General features: G+C 52.0%; 1 protein-coding gene across 4 annotated transcripts in view; it reads right to left on the reverse strand.

Moving 5' to 3' along the window:
• The window catches only part of TMEM266 (transmembrane protein 266), a 120,887-nt gene that overhangs the window by 14,489 nt on the left and 88,422 nt on the right, over positions 1 to 17,976 (reverse strand). For 3 of the 4 annotated variants that reach the window (XM_027572263.2, XM_027572261.2, XM_027572262.1), the window contains 2 exons: positions 15,624 to 15,739; positions 2,135 to 2,324 (listed from right to left, as the gene is read on the reverse strand). In XM_027572263.2, coding sequence (XP_027428064.1) covers positions 2,135 to 2,324; positions 15,624 to 15,739 — 306 coding nt within the window. The remainder of the gene's footprint in view (positions 1 to 2,134; positions 2,325 to 15,623; positions 15,740 to 17,976) is intronic. The other variant, XM_027572264.2, reaches the window with a different exon arrangement.

Consider the following 17,976-nt stretch of genomic DNA (forward strand, 5'->3'; position numbering starts at 1 on the left):
AAAAAAAAAATTTATTTATGAGAGAGTGAGCGAGAGTGCGTGCATGAATGGCGGGGAGGGACAGAGGGAGAGGGAGAAGCAGACTCCCCGCTGAGCAGGGAGCCTGCCGGCTACGGGGCTCGATCCCAGGACCCTGAGCCAAAGGCAGATGCTTAACTGACTGAGCCACCCAGGCGCCCCTGAAAAATTGCTTTCTAATAGGCAGAGCCATTTGAAGTTGGGTTGGTGTGGGCTTCTCTGGGAGGCTGGGAGCACCTACTGTTAAAGGAAGGTAAGCTGAGGCCAGCAAGAGTTTTAGATGGGATTAGCACATCAGCTGGACTCAGAGAAGTCTCTCCCAGCCCCCAAATTCTATAGTTCTGAGATCTGTAGGTCTCTCAGAAGATCGTAAGTGCAATCACTCCACTCCACAAAAGCTGTTCACAGTGCCTTACTCCAGAGCTTTCTCACTCCATCAGCTCCTTTTATTTCCTAAGAGGCAGACAGAGCTGGAGTTCCCTTTATAGAAGGGAACACTAAGCCTCAAGTCATAGAGCTGGGGAGTAGTGGAGTCCGGGGCTCTGGCCTCCCACCTCCCAACCGCCCAGCTCTGCCTGGCTGTCCTGGCAAGGGGAACATGGCACAGCAAGGTGAAGGGGCCCTCGATCAAGCTGGGGTTTAGGGTCCCACAGCCTGGGTTCCAAGCCCAGCACCACCATTTCCAGTGTATGACCCTGTGAAATTCTCTTGACTTCTTTGGGTCTGAGTTTCCTGCTCCATAAGAGACAAAGGAGGTGTGAGGATTAAACCAGGTCCCACTATAAAAACTTCCCTTGGAGGGCTTTGATAAACTTTAATTCCCTTACCTTTAGGTAAAAAGCATGAAGATGAATTACTCTGAATTATTAGGGGAGATCCATATTTATTTATTTTTTTTTTTTATTTTATTTTTTTTTTTTTTAAGATTTTATTTATTTGAGAGAGAGAGAATGAGAGATAGAGAGCATGAGAGGGAAGAGCGTCAGAGGGAGAAGCAGACTCCCCGCTGAGCAGGGAGCCCGATGTGGGACTCGATCCCGGGACTCCAGGATCATGACCTGAGCCGAAGGCAGTCGCTTAACCAACTGAGCCACCCAGGCGCCCCGGGGAGATCCATATTTAAAAGAATTTCTTGGTAAAGTGAAATAACCCCTTACCCATCATTTTAGCAATGACATTGTCAGGTGCAAGTTAGGACAGGGAGGACTCAGACATGAACAGGAAAGCTGCCTGGCGGGGGAGGGAGAGTCTGTGTTGGGAGCTCCCAAGATCCCCTTGGGGCCCTAAGGTGGGCGCAGATCCTCCCTGCGCTGAGGTAGATCCCTGGCCTGAGCCCATTAGAACACATGCTCCCAAAATCCTGCGAAGGCCCAAACCTGACATAGGTGAGGGTATTTTCACCCCATGACAAAACAATACCCCCTGACATCTGTGGGACTGTTCTGCAGCTCCGGAGGCCACTTGGACCCACTTTCCTGAGCCTCCCAACAACCCTGTGAGAAAAGCTCTGCATTGTTCCCATTTGTTAGCAAGCAAAACCAAGGCAGAGAGTTAAGTCCCCCGTCCAAGGTGACACCGCTGGCCTTCTATACAGCACTCGGCCCCGGGTCATGCCCCATGCTCCCATCTCCACTAACACCACCTGTCCATCAATTAGCTACCAGCGCCAAGACTTAGGTTCTGGGCTGTACTGGCCCTAGGCCTGGACTTACTATCTGGGCCCTTGCGGGCTGGGCAGTAAGAGTCTCAGGTCTCTGGCTTGAAGCCTAGCTCTGCCATTTATTAGTGATGCGCCTTTGTACAACTTTTATTTCATTCACAAAATAGGAAAGTCATACTTCCTATTGCGCTGAGGGCCGGGGAGATAATGCACGCAAAGCACATCAGTGGCCCACAGGCATGAAATGGGTACAATTCACTAGGCTCATTGCGAGTTTGGGTCAAGGTATCTTGGCTAAACACTTGCCCCCAGTTTCACAAAGGTCGTCGTGGGGGTCCCCCGATCTGACCCCGGGCCCGCCCCAGGCCCACCCGGACACGCGCCCGCCAGCGGGCAGCTGGACGCAGAGCCCTGGGCGGGGGCGGCGGGGGCGGCAGGCGCGGCGGGCGGGCTCACCTGGCGAGGGCTGCAGCTCCTCCATGACGCTCTCGGCGGCCGTCTCCTCGGCCCACGTGCCGGCCTCCACCACCTTGTAGCGGCTGCGCGGCTGGCTGAGCACGTGAGGGGCCTGCAGCGCCGCCTCGCGCTCCGCAGCCAGGTCCAGGTCCTGCTGCGCCAGGTGCGCCCGCAGCTGCCGGATCTCAAACTGCAAGAGGAGAGGGGCCGTGGGTGGCGGGGGGCGCGGGGGCGGGCGGGGTGTGGCCAGGCTGAGCCTGATTCCTGGGACCCGGGGTGGGGGCGGGAGGCGTGCGCTGAACGTCCGCAGGGTGTGGATGGGGCGGTCCTTACAGATCTCCAACGCCACCCATCGCCAGAGCCTTGGACTTTTCTGGAGCCTTTTCCAAGCAATAAGGTGTGTTCCTGTGTCTCATTTCTGGAATACTGTGTAGTCTGGCCGCATCGTGAAGACAAGATGGCCATGAGAGGAAACACAGCTGTGGTCTGTGGGAAGGGTACTGAAGGGGGGGCGGGTCGAAAAACCCGGATTTGAATCTTGTTCTGTCTAGTTCCTTGCCTAAATGTGCGAACCGGGTGGTGCTTGTCAAAGTGAAAGCCTTATTCAGGTGTCTTATACTGATGCTGAGTGAAGACCGCATGCCCGGGACCATCCAGGACCAGCCTAACCAGCCTTGGGAGCCCATCCTGGCATCATGTGCTCGCTGGGCTGTCTGTCCACCATCCATTTGTCTTCCAGCAACACCCACGCCCCTCTTCTAGGAGGTGTTCAGAAAGGACTGGGCTCTAGCCCCCGCTCTGTAGCTTTCTGGCCGTGTGGCCTCGGTTCCCTTATCTGTGTAATAGGGTTTCTCGCCACCCCCTCCCCATCTCTTTGAGGACTTGAGTGCTAAATAAGGGCTTTTAAAAACGCTGCACACATTCTGATTTTGGTTAATTTTGTTGTTGGGAAAAGTTCTTTAAAGAGGTTCCCAGATGCCTGTTGTGTTCGTGGCTGAAATAGCTGTTTACACTCTGGGACCTTTCTGGGCCATCTGGGCCAAGCGAAGTTTGAGTCTGACCTTGAAGGGCCTGGCTGTGGGCTCAGGTAAGGAGAGCTTTCACTGCCACCTAGTGCCCCAAGCACACATTGCATCGCTGTGCACAACCTGCTGGCAAACCCCCAAAGGCCTGAAGCGGGGACGGGCGTGGTCCCAGGGAGGCCCAGTGCCTGGGATCCCTACCTAGATTACCTACTTCCCCATCAGACTCAGTGTCCAGCCCTGACCCCTCCCTGTAAAGTTAGCTTCACATCTCCAACTCCTACCTGACAGCAAAACGGAATTGGCTTATAGGAATCACAAAAACGACCTGGTCAGAATAGGACTCTTCACTGTATCCAAAAACTTGCTCCTCAGGTGGTTTCATCTCATCTTAGCTGGAGCCAAAAATGTAATCCCCTCTTTGCTCCCTTGCTTTCCCTCCTCCACCATCCAATCTGTCCCCAAGTCCAGCTTCACCTCCAAGCGCTATCCCAAGCCTTCCTACCCCCCTCCACCTCCACCACCTGGGCAACTCCAACTTCTACAGCCTTTTACCAAATCTGTTCTCCAATAGGAATCACAGGGATTCTCGCAAACCTAGATCAGATCATGTCACCCCCCCACCTTGTGACAACTGAGGTCCGTTGGGAGAAAACCCAACTCTTCACCCTTGATTTACAAGGCAGGTATATGGTCTGACCCTGTCTATCTCAGACCTGACCCCCCACCCAAGGCAGCCACCCAGGTACTTTGTCACACCAGCCTGTTTGAATTCTCTGCATTGTACTTATCACCTTCTGATATTTTAAAATCTATTTTAATATTATTTTTCCTTTGGTGTCAGTGAAATGCACAATTAAAGCATTCACTAACATTAGGGATGCCAGGCTGCAGACTGACATCGGGGCAACCTCCCAATGTCAGTGTCCACAGACTTTGTCTCTGGGACCACTCAGTTTTTCAGAGAGCTCATCAGCCTCTGGCTGCCTCTGTGTGGGAGCAGGGCAGGGGGATGGGGTAGAGGGTCCCACCATTACATGGAAGGATTTTCAATGAATCCTTGGTTTCAGCCCTGCCTAACCCAGGGCCCACTTGCAGAGCCTTCTGGTTCAGTTTCTCCAGAGAATAAACCTCTATGATTCTTGTAGGGTGGGAGCGGGTGTGGTCTCCTGGCTGTGCAGGATTGGGAGGGGGCCTAGGGGGCTCAAATATTGTGTGTACAGGCATTTAGTCAACCCCTCTCCCTTTGGTCAGCTTCCCGTTCACCCCCTTCCTCCCAAACTCTCAGGGGTTCTGAGGGGAGAATTAGCCCATTTCCCTCACTATCCTCTGCAAGCACTTTAGTTATAAATTCTCCACTCTGGTAGATCGGTTACCCCTTTCTCATCTGCTGTTCATTTTCCTCAAATCCACTGAAATCTCTATCCTCTTTGTCGTTATGGACAGGCCTTAAAGAGACACTTTAATTCTTATGTGTTCATGGTTTTTAAATTATCATTTTAGTGGAGTTTGGGAAAGGAGATCAGATAAATATGTGTGGTCACTGCACCATTTTAAGAACTGCCTATTGGTTTTCCCTCTCTCTCACTGCAGTGATGGTATGCTGGTTAAAAGAAAAAAAAAAGAAAGAAAGCCCAGATGAGTAGTTTATGCTAACCTCTGTGGTGCAAATACTCCACCATAGCCAATTTCAAATTACCAACACACTGTCATGGAGAACTGGGAAGACGTGTACTTAATTGGCTCTCAGGAGGGAGAGCTCCAGCGCACCACTGCTACCCTTCACCCCTTACTTAATAAAATATAGTCTCTGGCAGAGCAGGGATTTGTCTGTTTTGCTGCCTGGTATAGAGAAGTCACTCAATAAATACTGTTGAATAAGTGAATGAATGAAACTATCCAGCTTTCCTCAATTCTGTGGTTTCAGGCTGAGCCCTAATCCTAGCCCAAAGCTGAGACAATGTGTGAGCCCTGACCCTGCTCGCACACTAAGCTCTGACCATGGTCACATACTGAGCCCCAACCGTAGTTACACTGTGAGCCCTACACCTGCTCACACACTGAGTCCCAAGCCTGATCATACACTGAGCCCTGACTCTGCTCTCAGTCTAGGCTCAGACTCTGGACCTCAACAACCCAATACTCAAATGGGTCTATTGTTTGCAGAGGCTGAGAAAGTGAGGCTGGCTTCCTATAGGGTGGCCTTCTGTGCATGGGGAGAGAGTTCAAGCTACCCCTCTGGCAGCAAGTTCTCAGAGGTCACATAGGGCCTATGAGGCAACCTCCTGAGCTCCTCTTGCCCAGGCTGATCTGAACGTCCCATGGGCATATGTAGCCCACTTTCTCCAAGGCTGCTCATCAGGGCCAGTAGGCCCATCTAATGGCCTCCTAGGCCACTCTGAACAGATGCATTATTGATAACTTGTAATTGATCCAGAGCTGCCCATGAGTGTCCCACTGGAATTCAGGCCAGACAGCCAGAGGCCGGGGCCTACCCAGCCCCAAGCCCACATGTGCAGACATAGGCACATACATTAAGACAAGTTTTAGGCTAGAGATATGAACCCCAAGCGTATGGGAATTCTCCTAGGCAGGCATGCATTCATTCACTTACTCAGGTAAAGCATGGTGAGGGCTATGTTCAAACTGTTACGTGTTTTAGAATGGAAATGCCTCTCCCAGCTTGGAAGTGAGTCCTCAGTGGCCCCAAGCGAGGGGGGCAGTGTCTGCTGCACCGCAGTAAATCTTCCATGACGGTCTCAAGGGCTGACGGTGGTGTGTCTGCAAGACAGGGGGCTGGGGGGGTGAGAGAGGCTGGGGAGATGAGTAGGGGCCACACCAGGCGGAGCCCATTAACCCCGGTAAGATGTTACAAGGATGTCAGCCTTTTTTAAAAAAGCGACAAGAAACCACTGAGGTCTTTTGAGCAGAAGGGCAGAGTGTTGAAGGAGGTGTTGCGGTGATTCAGACGAGCACTTTGGGAGGATGGTGCTGGCAGCAGAGCGGAGGATCGGAGAGAGATGGGCCAGGGTGGAGGCGGGACTGGCAGCCAGGATGCTACTTCTGCAACCCGGGCCTGATGACCAGGATTTGAACGAGGTTGGGGACAGTGGAGACAGGAAGTAAGGGAGCTATTTAGGAGGTCAAAGTGTGGGCATGGGCATGAGTGGAATGGGTGAAGGACAGGGATATAAGTTCACAAGCTTCAGAGGGTGTGGGTGGCTGGATGCTCTCGGCCCTTGCCCTAAGGAGGAATGATGGATTCCTTACAGGGGAACTGCAGATAGCTCAGTGGCTTTTAGCTCAGCCCAGCTCAGCTCCAAGGGGCTGGCAGGACCCTGGGACCCTCAGAGCCTGGCTGCTGCTTCCCCCATACTGAACAGGGCCACGTGTGCTTCCCCAGCTGACTGAAGGGCTGTTGGGGGTCCTAAGCTATCAGGACCTCATTAGTCAGTGGGTGAGCTGGGGCTCTAGGGTGGGAAGGAGCCTCTGTCCTGGCAGACAGGATAGGGAAAAGCTAAGACTACAGGATGCATCAGAAGCAAAGCCGGGCCTGGAACCCAGGCCTCTGGCCTCTAGCTTCACAGACTTTGTGTCAAGGGGAAGCCTTAGGGGAGAGATGGAAGAGACTGAGCTCAAGCAGAATACAGAGGGCTTGATGGTTACAGGGGCCGGGAAAAAGCAGGAGGCTCCCAAGTGGGGAAAAAGCAAGGGCTGGAGGAGGCAGGAGCCTGAGTTCTGGGCCCATCACCCTCCCTCACTCTGACTTGTGGTGAGTCTTTTTTCCTCTTTGGGCCTCGGTTTTACTGTGTGTTCAATAAGGCAAATGGACCAGCCAAACTCTGAGTCTAAGACGAGCTCCGTGCTGGCTCTGGGACTCCCGCTGGGAGGGAATAAAGTACAAGTGACAGGTAGCTCCTGTCTTGAGGGCCACCCCCTGCTCCTTGATGAAATGCCCCATTCCCAGAGGGCCGGCTCTTTACAGAAAGATAACATAATCCAGAATCTCTAAAACACATTATCAACAGTGTGTAGCACACAATAAGAATTACTAGTCATGCAAATAAGCAAAAAAGGTGATAGATTATTAAGACATAAAGCAGTTCAGAGGCTGCTTAGAATTCCCACTGAAGCGGACCTATGTCCTATTTGAGTTAGCAGATAAGGACTTCAAAATAACTGTGATTAATATGTTAAAGTGGGGGAAAGATAAACAGAATGGATGTAGCATTTTAGCAGAGAAACAGAAACTATAAGAGGAATCCAATAGAACTTCTAGAACCTCAACATGCAATGTCTGAAATTGGGTATTCCACTGGATGGGTTTAGCAGCAGACTGGACATAGTAGACGATAAGACTGCTGAACTTGAGGATACGTCTATAGAAAAACATCTAGACTTAGGGCCAGAAGAGGAAAAAAAAAAAAAAAAAAGGCGGGAGGAGCGAGTGAATGGAAGAGGGTCTAAGATGGGAGACATGATCCAAGGGCCTAACGTGCAACCAGAGCTCCAGGAGGAGACGGAAGGGTGAAGACAGAAGCAATCAGTCAACAAACCGTGGCCAAGAACTTTCCAAATCTAATGAAAAACATCAATCCACAAATTCAAGGAACTCAGAATCCTAAACAGGATAAATACAAAAGCCCACCCCTGGACACTCTGCAGTCAGACTGATGAAAATAGCCAAGAAGCAGCACTCCGGCTTTCCAGGGCTTGCATGGGCCTCCAGGGCTGAAGGCACATGGGGGCTCTGAGGGCAAAATGAAGCATATTTTTCACTGGCACACTGGCCTGGGGAAATAAAGACCATCCCGAGACTCAGGAAGAATGAAAGTGTAGTCACAGCCCTTCTTAATGCACATCATTTGCTAAGTATTTCTATCAGATAACCTGAGCAGATTGGCCAGGATCCACAGGGAAGTCCTCAGCGTGCATTACAGAGTGAGTCAGGCCCCTTCCATTGGGGCTGGGCTTTTAGTGCCTGCTCAGGTGGGGCCAGACCCCTGGGGCGGCAGGGCCGGCAGGGCCGGCACACCCAGTCCATCTCTGCCTTTAGTGGTCTGGTTTGTGGAGTACGCTTGACAAGGCCTTGGCCTGATCAATGCACATTCTGGCCAGAAGCTCAATGGCATCCTAATGCAACAGCAGTAATTTTCTTCCATCCTATTAGTGCTGTCTGCACAGCCTGCCCTGCCTTTAAACCTATCTGCTATTGGGATGGCATCCAATGTTTATTTCCATTAGCTTTGCCGTTGTTGGTAACAATAAAAATCAGGAGACAGTTGCAAACTAATGATTTAGCACTGGGGGAAGCTGAATTCGACCTTGGCCCCTTTCCATCCATTGTGAAGATGACTGGTAGTTGGCCATAAATTTAAATTATGGCAAAAGTATAACATAAGTTATTCCTCTGATGGCTAATTTTATCAGCTAAAGAGGCTTGTCATTAAAGCTATCGGCCGTTTTACAAATCACTTCCCATGCTTAAACACACACACACACACACACACACACACGCACGCGCGCACTTCCGTTCCCACAGTGGAGATCTTGAATAATCCAGGTAACAAAGGCGATTGTGCTGAGCTGGGGACTTGTGGCCTCTGCAGGAAAAGAGGGGACTCTCTGGAATGAGCCAGCATCAAGCACCAGCCCCAGAACCAGGGTAGGACCCCTTTTCTGCAGTTTCCCATCTCCTGATGGCCACAGAGGCCCTTCTCAGGGCTGGCAGCCCAGCCTCAAAGGTGAGAATTTGTGCAGCCATCGGCCTTCTCTCAGGGGTGCTGAGCACCAGGGAGCCGTGGGTGCAGAGCAAGGCCTCCAGGTCACCTCCGACCACCTAACAAGTGGGCTTTGACCCCCTGCACAGGAAAGTAGAATGGATGGAGTGGGGAAGAGCAGGACACCACCCCTCCCCGCACTCCGACTGCCACCAGAAAAGCCTGTTGCTTGGGGTCAAGATTATCATCCAGTTTCTCCCAGAAAAGGGCCAGGGAGACTTGCATCACCCAGGGAGGATTACTAAATGTGACTGTGCCCATGGGGACTAGGGAAAGGGGCAGAGAATGTTCTTGGGCACACAGACCACCTCGGTATGCCTCAGGTGCCTCAAGTGTGACGGCATAACTGAGTCCCACTTACGAAACGGGGGCAGAAGCCTGGCTAACTGCACAATTCTCTACTTCTCCCCTGTTGAAGGGAGAAAGCCCCGAGGACTTAGAAGCAGCAGCTAGAAAATGGGAGGCGCCTGGAGGCCAGAGTGACTGGGGAATGGTGGCTCGTCACCCACTGCCCACGGCAACCTGCTCTGGGCTGTGATGTGAGTGACAAACTCTTCTTGTGTTAGGCCACTGCGAGTTCTGGATTTGTTTCATGTAGCAGCTTGTGTTACTCCTGACAGTGACTTGTCCAGACACCCTGTTTCTGGCATAGGCAAACGGACCCTGCTGCCAAGTTCCACCCCCACCAGCCCTTGCACCACAAACTTTGCCACCCTGGCAAGCAATGGCCTCTCTCAGCTGCTGTCTTTCCATCCATAAAGGGGTTAATAAGACCTAGCCTACCTGCTCTGACCATAAGGTCAAAGGAAGCTAAAATACATGGGAGTGCATTTGTTAAGTGGCCACCATTATATGAGTGATTTAGTATTATCTTACTTTCTCTTTCCTTTCCTTTTTTTTTTTTTTTACATTTACTGAAAGACACCAGTAGACCAGACTTTATATATGTTACTTAAATTAGTCTGATCCTTACAGCATCCTCGTGACATAAGCCTTGTTTCCTCCATTTTTCCAACAAGGTCCAGGGATTAAGGGGGAGACTAGTCATTGTTGGAGTGGAGGTTAGAATCTTGCTTGTTGGCTCCGTGTCTAAGTGGACTCCCTCCACCCCTCCGGGCTGCCCCCACGGAGGACTCCTTATTCAGGGACTGACGCTGGCCCAAGGCCTAAGGCTGTCCTAAGGGGTTCACAGAGTTCCATGGGCCTCCTTTGCAGGCTGGGCCTCAAGTCACCCTAGATACCTGGCTTTTTGCTAATGGTCTCAGGGTGACTGGTACTGAGGAAAGAGAAATTAACTTCCTTCCATCCTTTCCACAGGACCCAGCAGAGAAGAGAAATACATTTTGACAGTGGGCCAAGTTGGATCCTATTAACTCTAGGCCAAAGGCAAAGCTTACGGGGCAAAGAGCAGGTACAACGGGAACTTCAGAATATGTTTCAAAATTCGAGCTAGATCCTGCACACAGCTGTACATAAAACCTCAGAAGTGGTTTCTTAAGATGAGTTGGAAGAATATATCACTGCAGTGACTTAACCACTGCATCTAAAAGTTTTAAAGCAGCCAGTACACAGAGACAAAAAACTCACACCATCTCTCTGAAGGACAGTAACTAGCATCCCGCCTCTGGACTCCATCTGTGTACCAGCAAGATTAACGCCTAAGAAAATCTGGCCAGGATCCAGACAGAGAGCAAAACACAAGTGAATGGGGAGGAACTTTCTGCAGAGGGCCTGAGGCTATCTGCTTCTGTCGAAGTGAGCAATCTGGAAGCAGACCGCTGAAGGCCAGCCAGGGCTTCGGAAAGGTAAGACTGCCCAACAGAGTATCCTCCTTCTCTGCTCGCCCCAGATTTCCAGGAGGAATCTGTTAAGGATGAGGTGAGCCCAGGGGTCAGAAGAGATGATGGAAATGAGGGAAACACTGTATCCTGTCTCCCTGCGAAGACCAGAGGCCAGTGTGGTCCAGGGGGGGAAGCACTGCAATGAGCCCTAAGAGACCCCTGTTTCCATCTTCATCTCCTAATTGCTGTGTGATGTTGGGCACACCTCTCCCCTTCTCTGTGCCTCAGAGCGCCCCCATCTGCTGAATCTAGGATTGGGCCAGATGCCCTCTAAGGACCCTTTCATTTATAACATACAGTGGTCCTGGGACATGTTGGGTGTGCCTGTGGTAAGAAAGGAGCTGCCATGGGGCGCAGAAGATCAACTGTACAAGATATTCAGGCAAGAAACCAGCAAACTGTGTCACCCGGGAGTCTCTACAGGGTCACAGCGACAAGCAATTTAAGCTTTCTAAAAAAGCTAAGATGGATGAAACAGAGTGCCTTTACAGAGCAGAGATCTGACAAACACTACCTCAGCCAGGTGAGGTCAACGTCAGCGGTGAGAAGTCATGTTGATAGTAGGCACCCTCGATGTGACGTGATGTGATGTGATGTGATGTGATGTGATGATCTTCCTCGCCAAAACCCATAACTCCAGTCTAATCATGAGAAAAACATCAGACAAATCCCAGTCACGGGGCATCCTACGCAATACTTGGCCGGTACTCCAAATGGTCAATGTCATCGAAAACGAAGTCTGAGGAACTTTTATAGCCAGGAGGAGCCTAAAGAGATATGATAACCATATGTAATGCGGTGTCCTGAATGGGATCCTGGAACAGATCAAGGACATTAGCTAAAAACTAAGGAAATCAGAACAATGTATGGACTTTAATAATAACATACCAATATTGATTCATTAATCGCAACAAACACACAATACTAATGTGAGATGTTAACAGGGGAAATTGGGTATGGGGTATGTGGGAACTCTGTACCATCTTTACAACTCTTCTATAAATCTGAAACCGTTCTAAAAAATAAAGTTTATTTTAAAAAGAGCTAAGATGAATAAAATCTTGGGAAATATTTATACAGATATATCTCAGGGAGAGAGTGGGATGAATGCAAATTGACTGTTTCATTTAAACTGAGATTCTACACATTTCATGGGAACTTCGGTAAATTTCAGCATTTTAGGTAGCACATATGAATTGGATGTGGAGATTGCTTTATTAAACTGAGAATTCCAGCAGGGAGAGAGAAAGCAAGAGTTTTTGACAAAGAGGACTAGAATGACCTAGAGGGGGGTCAGGGGCGGCGGGGAGGTGGGTAGCAGCAAGGGACTCTTTGGAAATGCCACTGAGACAGCTGAGCACAGCTGCGTCTGTGCCTGTCCGAGAGCTGCGTGCAGGCTCCAGTTTAAAGATACCCTGGCGCCTTATCTGGCCAGCGTCTCCACCGAGCGCCGAGAAGTGACATGGGTAGAAAAATGACCCTAAGCAAGGTGGGCTGGGAAAGAACAGTGTTCCATTAGGACAGCTGGGTCTATTCCTGGCTCTAAAAGCCCTCAACTAGCGTGAGCTCTCAGGCAAATCACCCACTGCTCTGTCATCTTATCTATAAAATAAATGGGTCTATGTGGGGGAGAGGCGATGGGCTTGCATAGTCACCATTCATCATGGGTCAGGCTTTAGGCTACACCATCTCACAACCATCCTTCAAGGATTTTATTAACTATTCCTCTTTTTCAGATTAGGAAAATCAAGGGCCACGCAGGTCCCCTCAGTGACCAAAGCCACAAGGCCCATAAGTGGCCAGGCTGGCTTTGCACTCAGGTCTGTCCCTAAAGTCTATTCTTAACCGTTCTAGATGCTACTCTCTCAAAGCATTTGGCCATCCCTGATGTGTCATGAGCCGGCACTCTCATTTTTTTTAAGGATATTTGTGACCCAGTCAAGTCTCAAACCTGGTCCTAAAATAGAGCTGAAAATGAGGCGTCCACGTGCCCCACTCCATGGAGTGGGCATTACTCAGCTTTGGGAGAGCAGCAGTCCTGGTTTCTCTGCTCTTACCGGCCCCTCCTGCCTTCCCTGTGGCCCGCTGGGATTCCAGCCCAGCTGGCCCTTTTTGCTGTTTCAACTAAGATGACAGGCTTCAGGTGTTTTTTAAATTAAAATGGCTTGTTTCTGTTCATCTCTTTTCCAGATGTCGCTACCTAGAGGGAATCTGTCTTTATTTATTAGCTCTTTCCTGTGCAGAATCCAAGGGAGTCTCCCTCTGGCCGGGACCCCTGGGAAGGAGGCCACATGTGGGGTCTCTGTGGGCTCAGGACAGGGGTTCCTGATGGAAAGCACTGGGGGTGGGGTTGCCATTAGGGTTTTCTCTCAGCCCCATGGCCCATACACTGTTACCGTGAGGCATGCGGTAGGGTCAGCTTGTTCTCTGCTGGGCTGGGAGGCTGTGTGAGAGTTTATGAAGGGCACATGTGGCACCCCTTCTGTGTCTGTCACGTGGCCAACTGCAGCCCCATGGTGTTCATTTTCCTATTAGACAGTAGACTGAGAGCTGCCTGAAGAAGCTCCAGCCAGGTCCTGGATGACACCCAGATCTGTCCTCTCCCCTCTTCCTCCAGACCTCTGTCTGCCCCAAACCTAGGCCTCTCTCCCCTGGGTGGTTGCAACAGCCTCTCAACCCAGGCTTTCTATCTCCATTCCTTGCCCTCACCCATCCTGCCTCCAACAGCTGCCAGAGAGATCCATCAAAAACTCCAACCTGAGCAGACCTCCCACCCCTGCTTCTAATATTCCCAGGCCTCCCGCTTCCCTACAGGGTGGAGCCCAAATTCCTAGGTCAGCACGTGGGCCTTTCCCAAGCCTGCCTCCAGATCCTCCTACCTCCTCTCTCTGCTCATACCCTGAATGGCCTTGAGCTCCCCTGGTACAACACCCACCCTAATGCCTCACCTGTCCCCTCTGCCAGGCACCCTTTTCCAAGTGGCCCTGCCCAATGTTCGCTCCTCTGGAAACCCATCCACTCCCCTGCCCCCAAACCCCAGCGTGCAGAACCCCAGATATGTCCCTGCTGAAACATGCATGTACCAGACTGCCCCTGTTCATTTATGGGCCTACCAGACTAGAGTCACCCAGAGACTCCTGGGGGTAGGGGCCAAATCCTCTCCATGGCAGTGCCCCCAGTGCCCAGCACAGGTTGGGATGGTGCTGGTGGACCAGATGCACATGGGAGAATGAAGCTGATGCCAACCACTTCGGGACTAGAACACCGGTCTTTCCGGGTCCACAATCCTGTAAAGACTGCCCCACACCCAGGATCCCATGGATGATGCACTCCTGAGGGTTGTGTCCCCTGATGTCCCCTCTTGTCACTCATAAGCATGTTGTGCTGAAATAAAAGGCCATGGTATTCCCAAAGTAGATAAAAAGATCTGGCTCCCTGACAGACATTCCAGGGAGATGATTTTGAAGACTCTGTGTGCCTGTTCCTGTGGGACATTTCTAGAGATTAATTTGTGGTGACATTCCACAGGTTTCCCACTCCCTCCAGCTCTTCCTCCAGCTAGGAGAGGTTGGGGTGGAGGAGCCAGGAGACCCACCACGAATGGGTGCGGGGCTGCAGGCAAATGTAAGTCAGACGAGGCCTGCCCTGGGGGAGCATCCCATTCAGCGGGAGAAGCAGTTCCGCGTGCAGATAACCAGAGCCCACGGCAGCGAGTGCCCAGTGCTCTGTGGAGGCCCACAGCAGGGCTGCGGGGTAAGGGAGAAGTGACTGCTGCAGGAGGGGAGTGCCGTGTTTAGCGGAAAAGCCAGGACTTGCAGGGCTGCACACAAATTAGTTAGGCAGGGCTGGCAAGGGTTCAGGCAAGGAGCACAGCACAACCAGAACGAAGGGATGGGATGGCACAGGGTTTGTCAGAAGGGCAGGTGACTCCATCTGACTCCGTCAGAGTGTTTATATACGAGATGAAGGAGGTATGACGTTGACAAGCTAGGGAGACGCGTGCGGCCCTCAGACCCCCATGGGGAGTGCCCGGGTGCTCGGCAGTGGGGCAGAGGGAGGGACTGAGGGGTGTCCAGCCTCACTGCACTGCAAGCCAGAAGTGCTGAGCCCCACACAGGATAAGTGCCTGGACTGGCCCTGGGGACTAAGGGTGGGGGGCATAGCTTATGTGGCTCATAGAGCAAAGGGCAGTGGCCCTGTCGTTTCCCCAGAATGCAATGGAGAGGCCAGAATGACCATATATGTCAGTTCGTCTATTCTCCTCCACACGTTCTACCACCTTGCTAGCTGGTCCCCTCTATGGCATTCCCACCTTGCACAACGGGTACCAGATCATTCGTTCCCTGGAGGCTGTGTTTCTACAGAGCTTTGTAGCCTTGCTGCAGGACCCAGCTGCCCGCCCCCTTGGCTCTGCCGAGCATGGCCTCACAGGGCTTGTCACCTCTCTGTCTTCCCCACAGCTCCTGGAAAGCACAGAGAACTGCTAACACCTCTTTGGGGGTGTCTGGGGGTCCTGGGTGGTGACTGGCCCACAGTGTTGCCCAGCAACCTCTGCAGAGAGAAGTTGTCCCCTGCTCTAGAGACCACTGTGTTGAGAAGACTCTGATGAACTGAGTTGGTGACTCAGCTGGCTCAGGCTGGAGAGCTGACTGGTCACTGTGGTACAAAGAGAAAGCACCCAGGCCTGGGAGTCGGTGCCGAGCCCAGGCCTGGCTAGGCTGAGCAGGAGTGACCTTAAGAGACTGGTTTCCCACTCTCTGGGCCTTAGGGGGCCCTGCAGTTCTGGCCTCCTGCGGCTTTATAGGACTCTGGGCCCTGAACAGAACCGGAAGTGGCAGGGCGTTACCCCTTGCTCCTGACAGATCTGCGTCAGTCTCTCCAGCTGCTCATCTTGGATGACCTTGGCCTTCTCGTACTGCTGGATGACCATCTCCATCTCCACCTTCACCGGCAGGACATAAGCTGGAAGACAGAGACAGCTCCGTGAAGAACTTGGCAATAGCGGGGCTCAGGCGGGGGAGGGGCCGGTCCCAGCAGCCAGCCAGCCACAGGTTCAAGTCCAGGAGCAGTTCCTAGAGGAGCCAGGGAGTGTGGGGGCTAGGGGGATGCTAGGCACCCCCAGAGCACCCAGTCTAAGAGGGCTAGGTGACTGAGAGATCTCCCGCGGTGACTGAGAGATCCGTTTTCCTCCTTTGCCCTAGTGACAGCACCTTTCATTCCGGCCGTGTGCACAGATGCCCAGAGCAAGGGCTGGATTTTTGAGTCTCCTGCACGGCTGTGGGCAGCAAGGAGGCCACAGTCCGGACACTGGCAGGCAAGGGCAGGCGTCATGCAGCAGCTTCCAGGAGCTGGCAGATGAGGAAGTGGAAATACTGGAATCCTCACTCACTGCTGGTGGAACAGTAACATGGGGCAGCCACTCTGGAAAACAGCTGGGCAGTTCCTAAGATGGCTAAGACAGAGTGACCACAGGGCTTGGCGAGTCCATGCCTAGGCACCTCAGAGAAACGAAAACATACCTCCACACAAAAGCTTGGACATGGATGTTCACAGAAGCCAAAAGTGGAAACAAGCTAAATGTCTGGCAACGGATGGGCGGATAAAGAACATGGGGTCTGTCCATATAGAAGAGCACGACGCAACAATAAAAGGGAATGAAGCTCTGATACATGCTACACACAGATGAACCCTGAAGATGCTTTTGCTCAGTGAAAGAAGGCAGACACAATAGGACACGTATCCTATGGTCCCATTCATAGGAAACGTCCAGAAGAGGCAAACCTACCGAGACAGGAAGTAGGTTAGCGGCTGCCTAGGGCTGGGAGGGTCATGTGGAGTGACTGCTAATGGGTACAGGCTTTCTTTCTGAAGTGGTGAAAAGACTCTAAGCTTAGGTTTTGGTGATATTTGCATGACTCTAGGAATATACTAAGAGCCACTGAATTGTGCACGATAAATGGGTGGTCCATGGTGTGTCAACTGTATCTCAATAAAGATGTCTAAAGAGAAAGGGCAGCTGGGGCTTTCCTTTTGCCTCTTTATCTTCTTCCTCTCTTCCTTCTTCCTAGTGGCTGAGATGAGGATGTGATGGCTGGCCCTGCAGCAGCCATCCTGGACCATGGGGATGACTTTGGAAAGTAGACAATGTCCAGCAGGGCAACAAATAGGAGGACCCTGGAATCTCGACTACAGAGAGCACCATGTCAGCCCGGGACTGCCAACCTGCAGACTCTCATGTGAGAGAAAGAGGCCTCTGCTCTAAGTCAGTTATTCTGGGTCTCTGTTACTCATGGACAGTCCTATGGACCCAGAGGAGAGAGCCTAGACTCGAGTTGGAGGGCCCCAGGATCTTGCAGCCAGTGGTAGCCCCACAGGCCCCTCCCTTGCGCAATTCTCTGGGCTCTGTGAAGTCTCAGTATCAATTCCTGACCTGACCCCGGCCTCTGGCCTTCACGCTCTTCTCACGTCACAGAACCCAGTTCTTCCTGACCTGTCAGAAACTTCGGTCACACGCCTCTCTTGCTGCTATATTCTACAACTCTCCACATCTCCACTCTTCTAGTCCCTTTCCACCCGCGGTCTCCCACCCCCGGCGTTCTCTGGCTGCCGCAGGGATCATGCAGAGCAGAGGAAGCGGAATTTTCCTGTTTGCTTCTCAACTGGAGGGCAGCTCACTTGTCCCGCAGACCTGTCTCCAGGCTCCAGAGGCTGGCTCCAGCGGCTTCTGCCTTCTCAGATCTCTGCTGAAGCCAGTTCACACCCAGGGTGAGAGAAGCAAATTAACACCCCCACGTCCACACAGCACATCCCTATCCTGAAGCGCCTAGTGGCACAGCCACGCCTGCTGTGTCAGGAGAAAGGGGGCGCAGCTGGGAAGAGCATTCACAACGGGCTGTCAGATCCATCAGTGTGAGGGTGTCCAGCTGTTCAGAGCCGGCAGAGAAGAGCCAGAAGGCGCTGTTCTGTTCTGCAGGGAAAGGATGTTCTCGTGAATGGAGCCAAGGACAGCGCCCTGAGCAGATGGGGGTGAGTGAACAAAGAGCACACTGGTGGTTGCCAGTGGGCCTGAGTTCCGCTTCGGCCTCACAACCTGCTTTGCTGTGTGACCCTTATCCCTCTTAGCCTCAGTTTCCCCATCTGTCAAATGACAGGAATAGACTACACGACCTCTCAGAGCCTTCCCAGTTTGGGCCTTCCAA

Source organism: Zalophus californianus, chromosome 6 (genome assembly GCF_009762305.2).
Source record: "Zalophus californianus isolate mZalCal1 chromosome 6, mZalCal1.pri.v2, whole genome shotgun sequence".
Classification (NCBI taxonomy): domain Eukaryota; kingdom Metazoa; phylum Chordata; class Mammalia; order Carnivora; family Otariidae; genus Zalophus; species Zalophus californianus.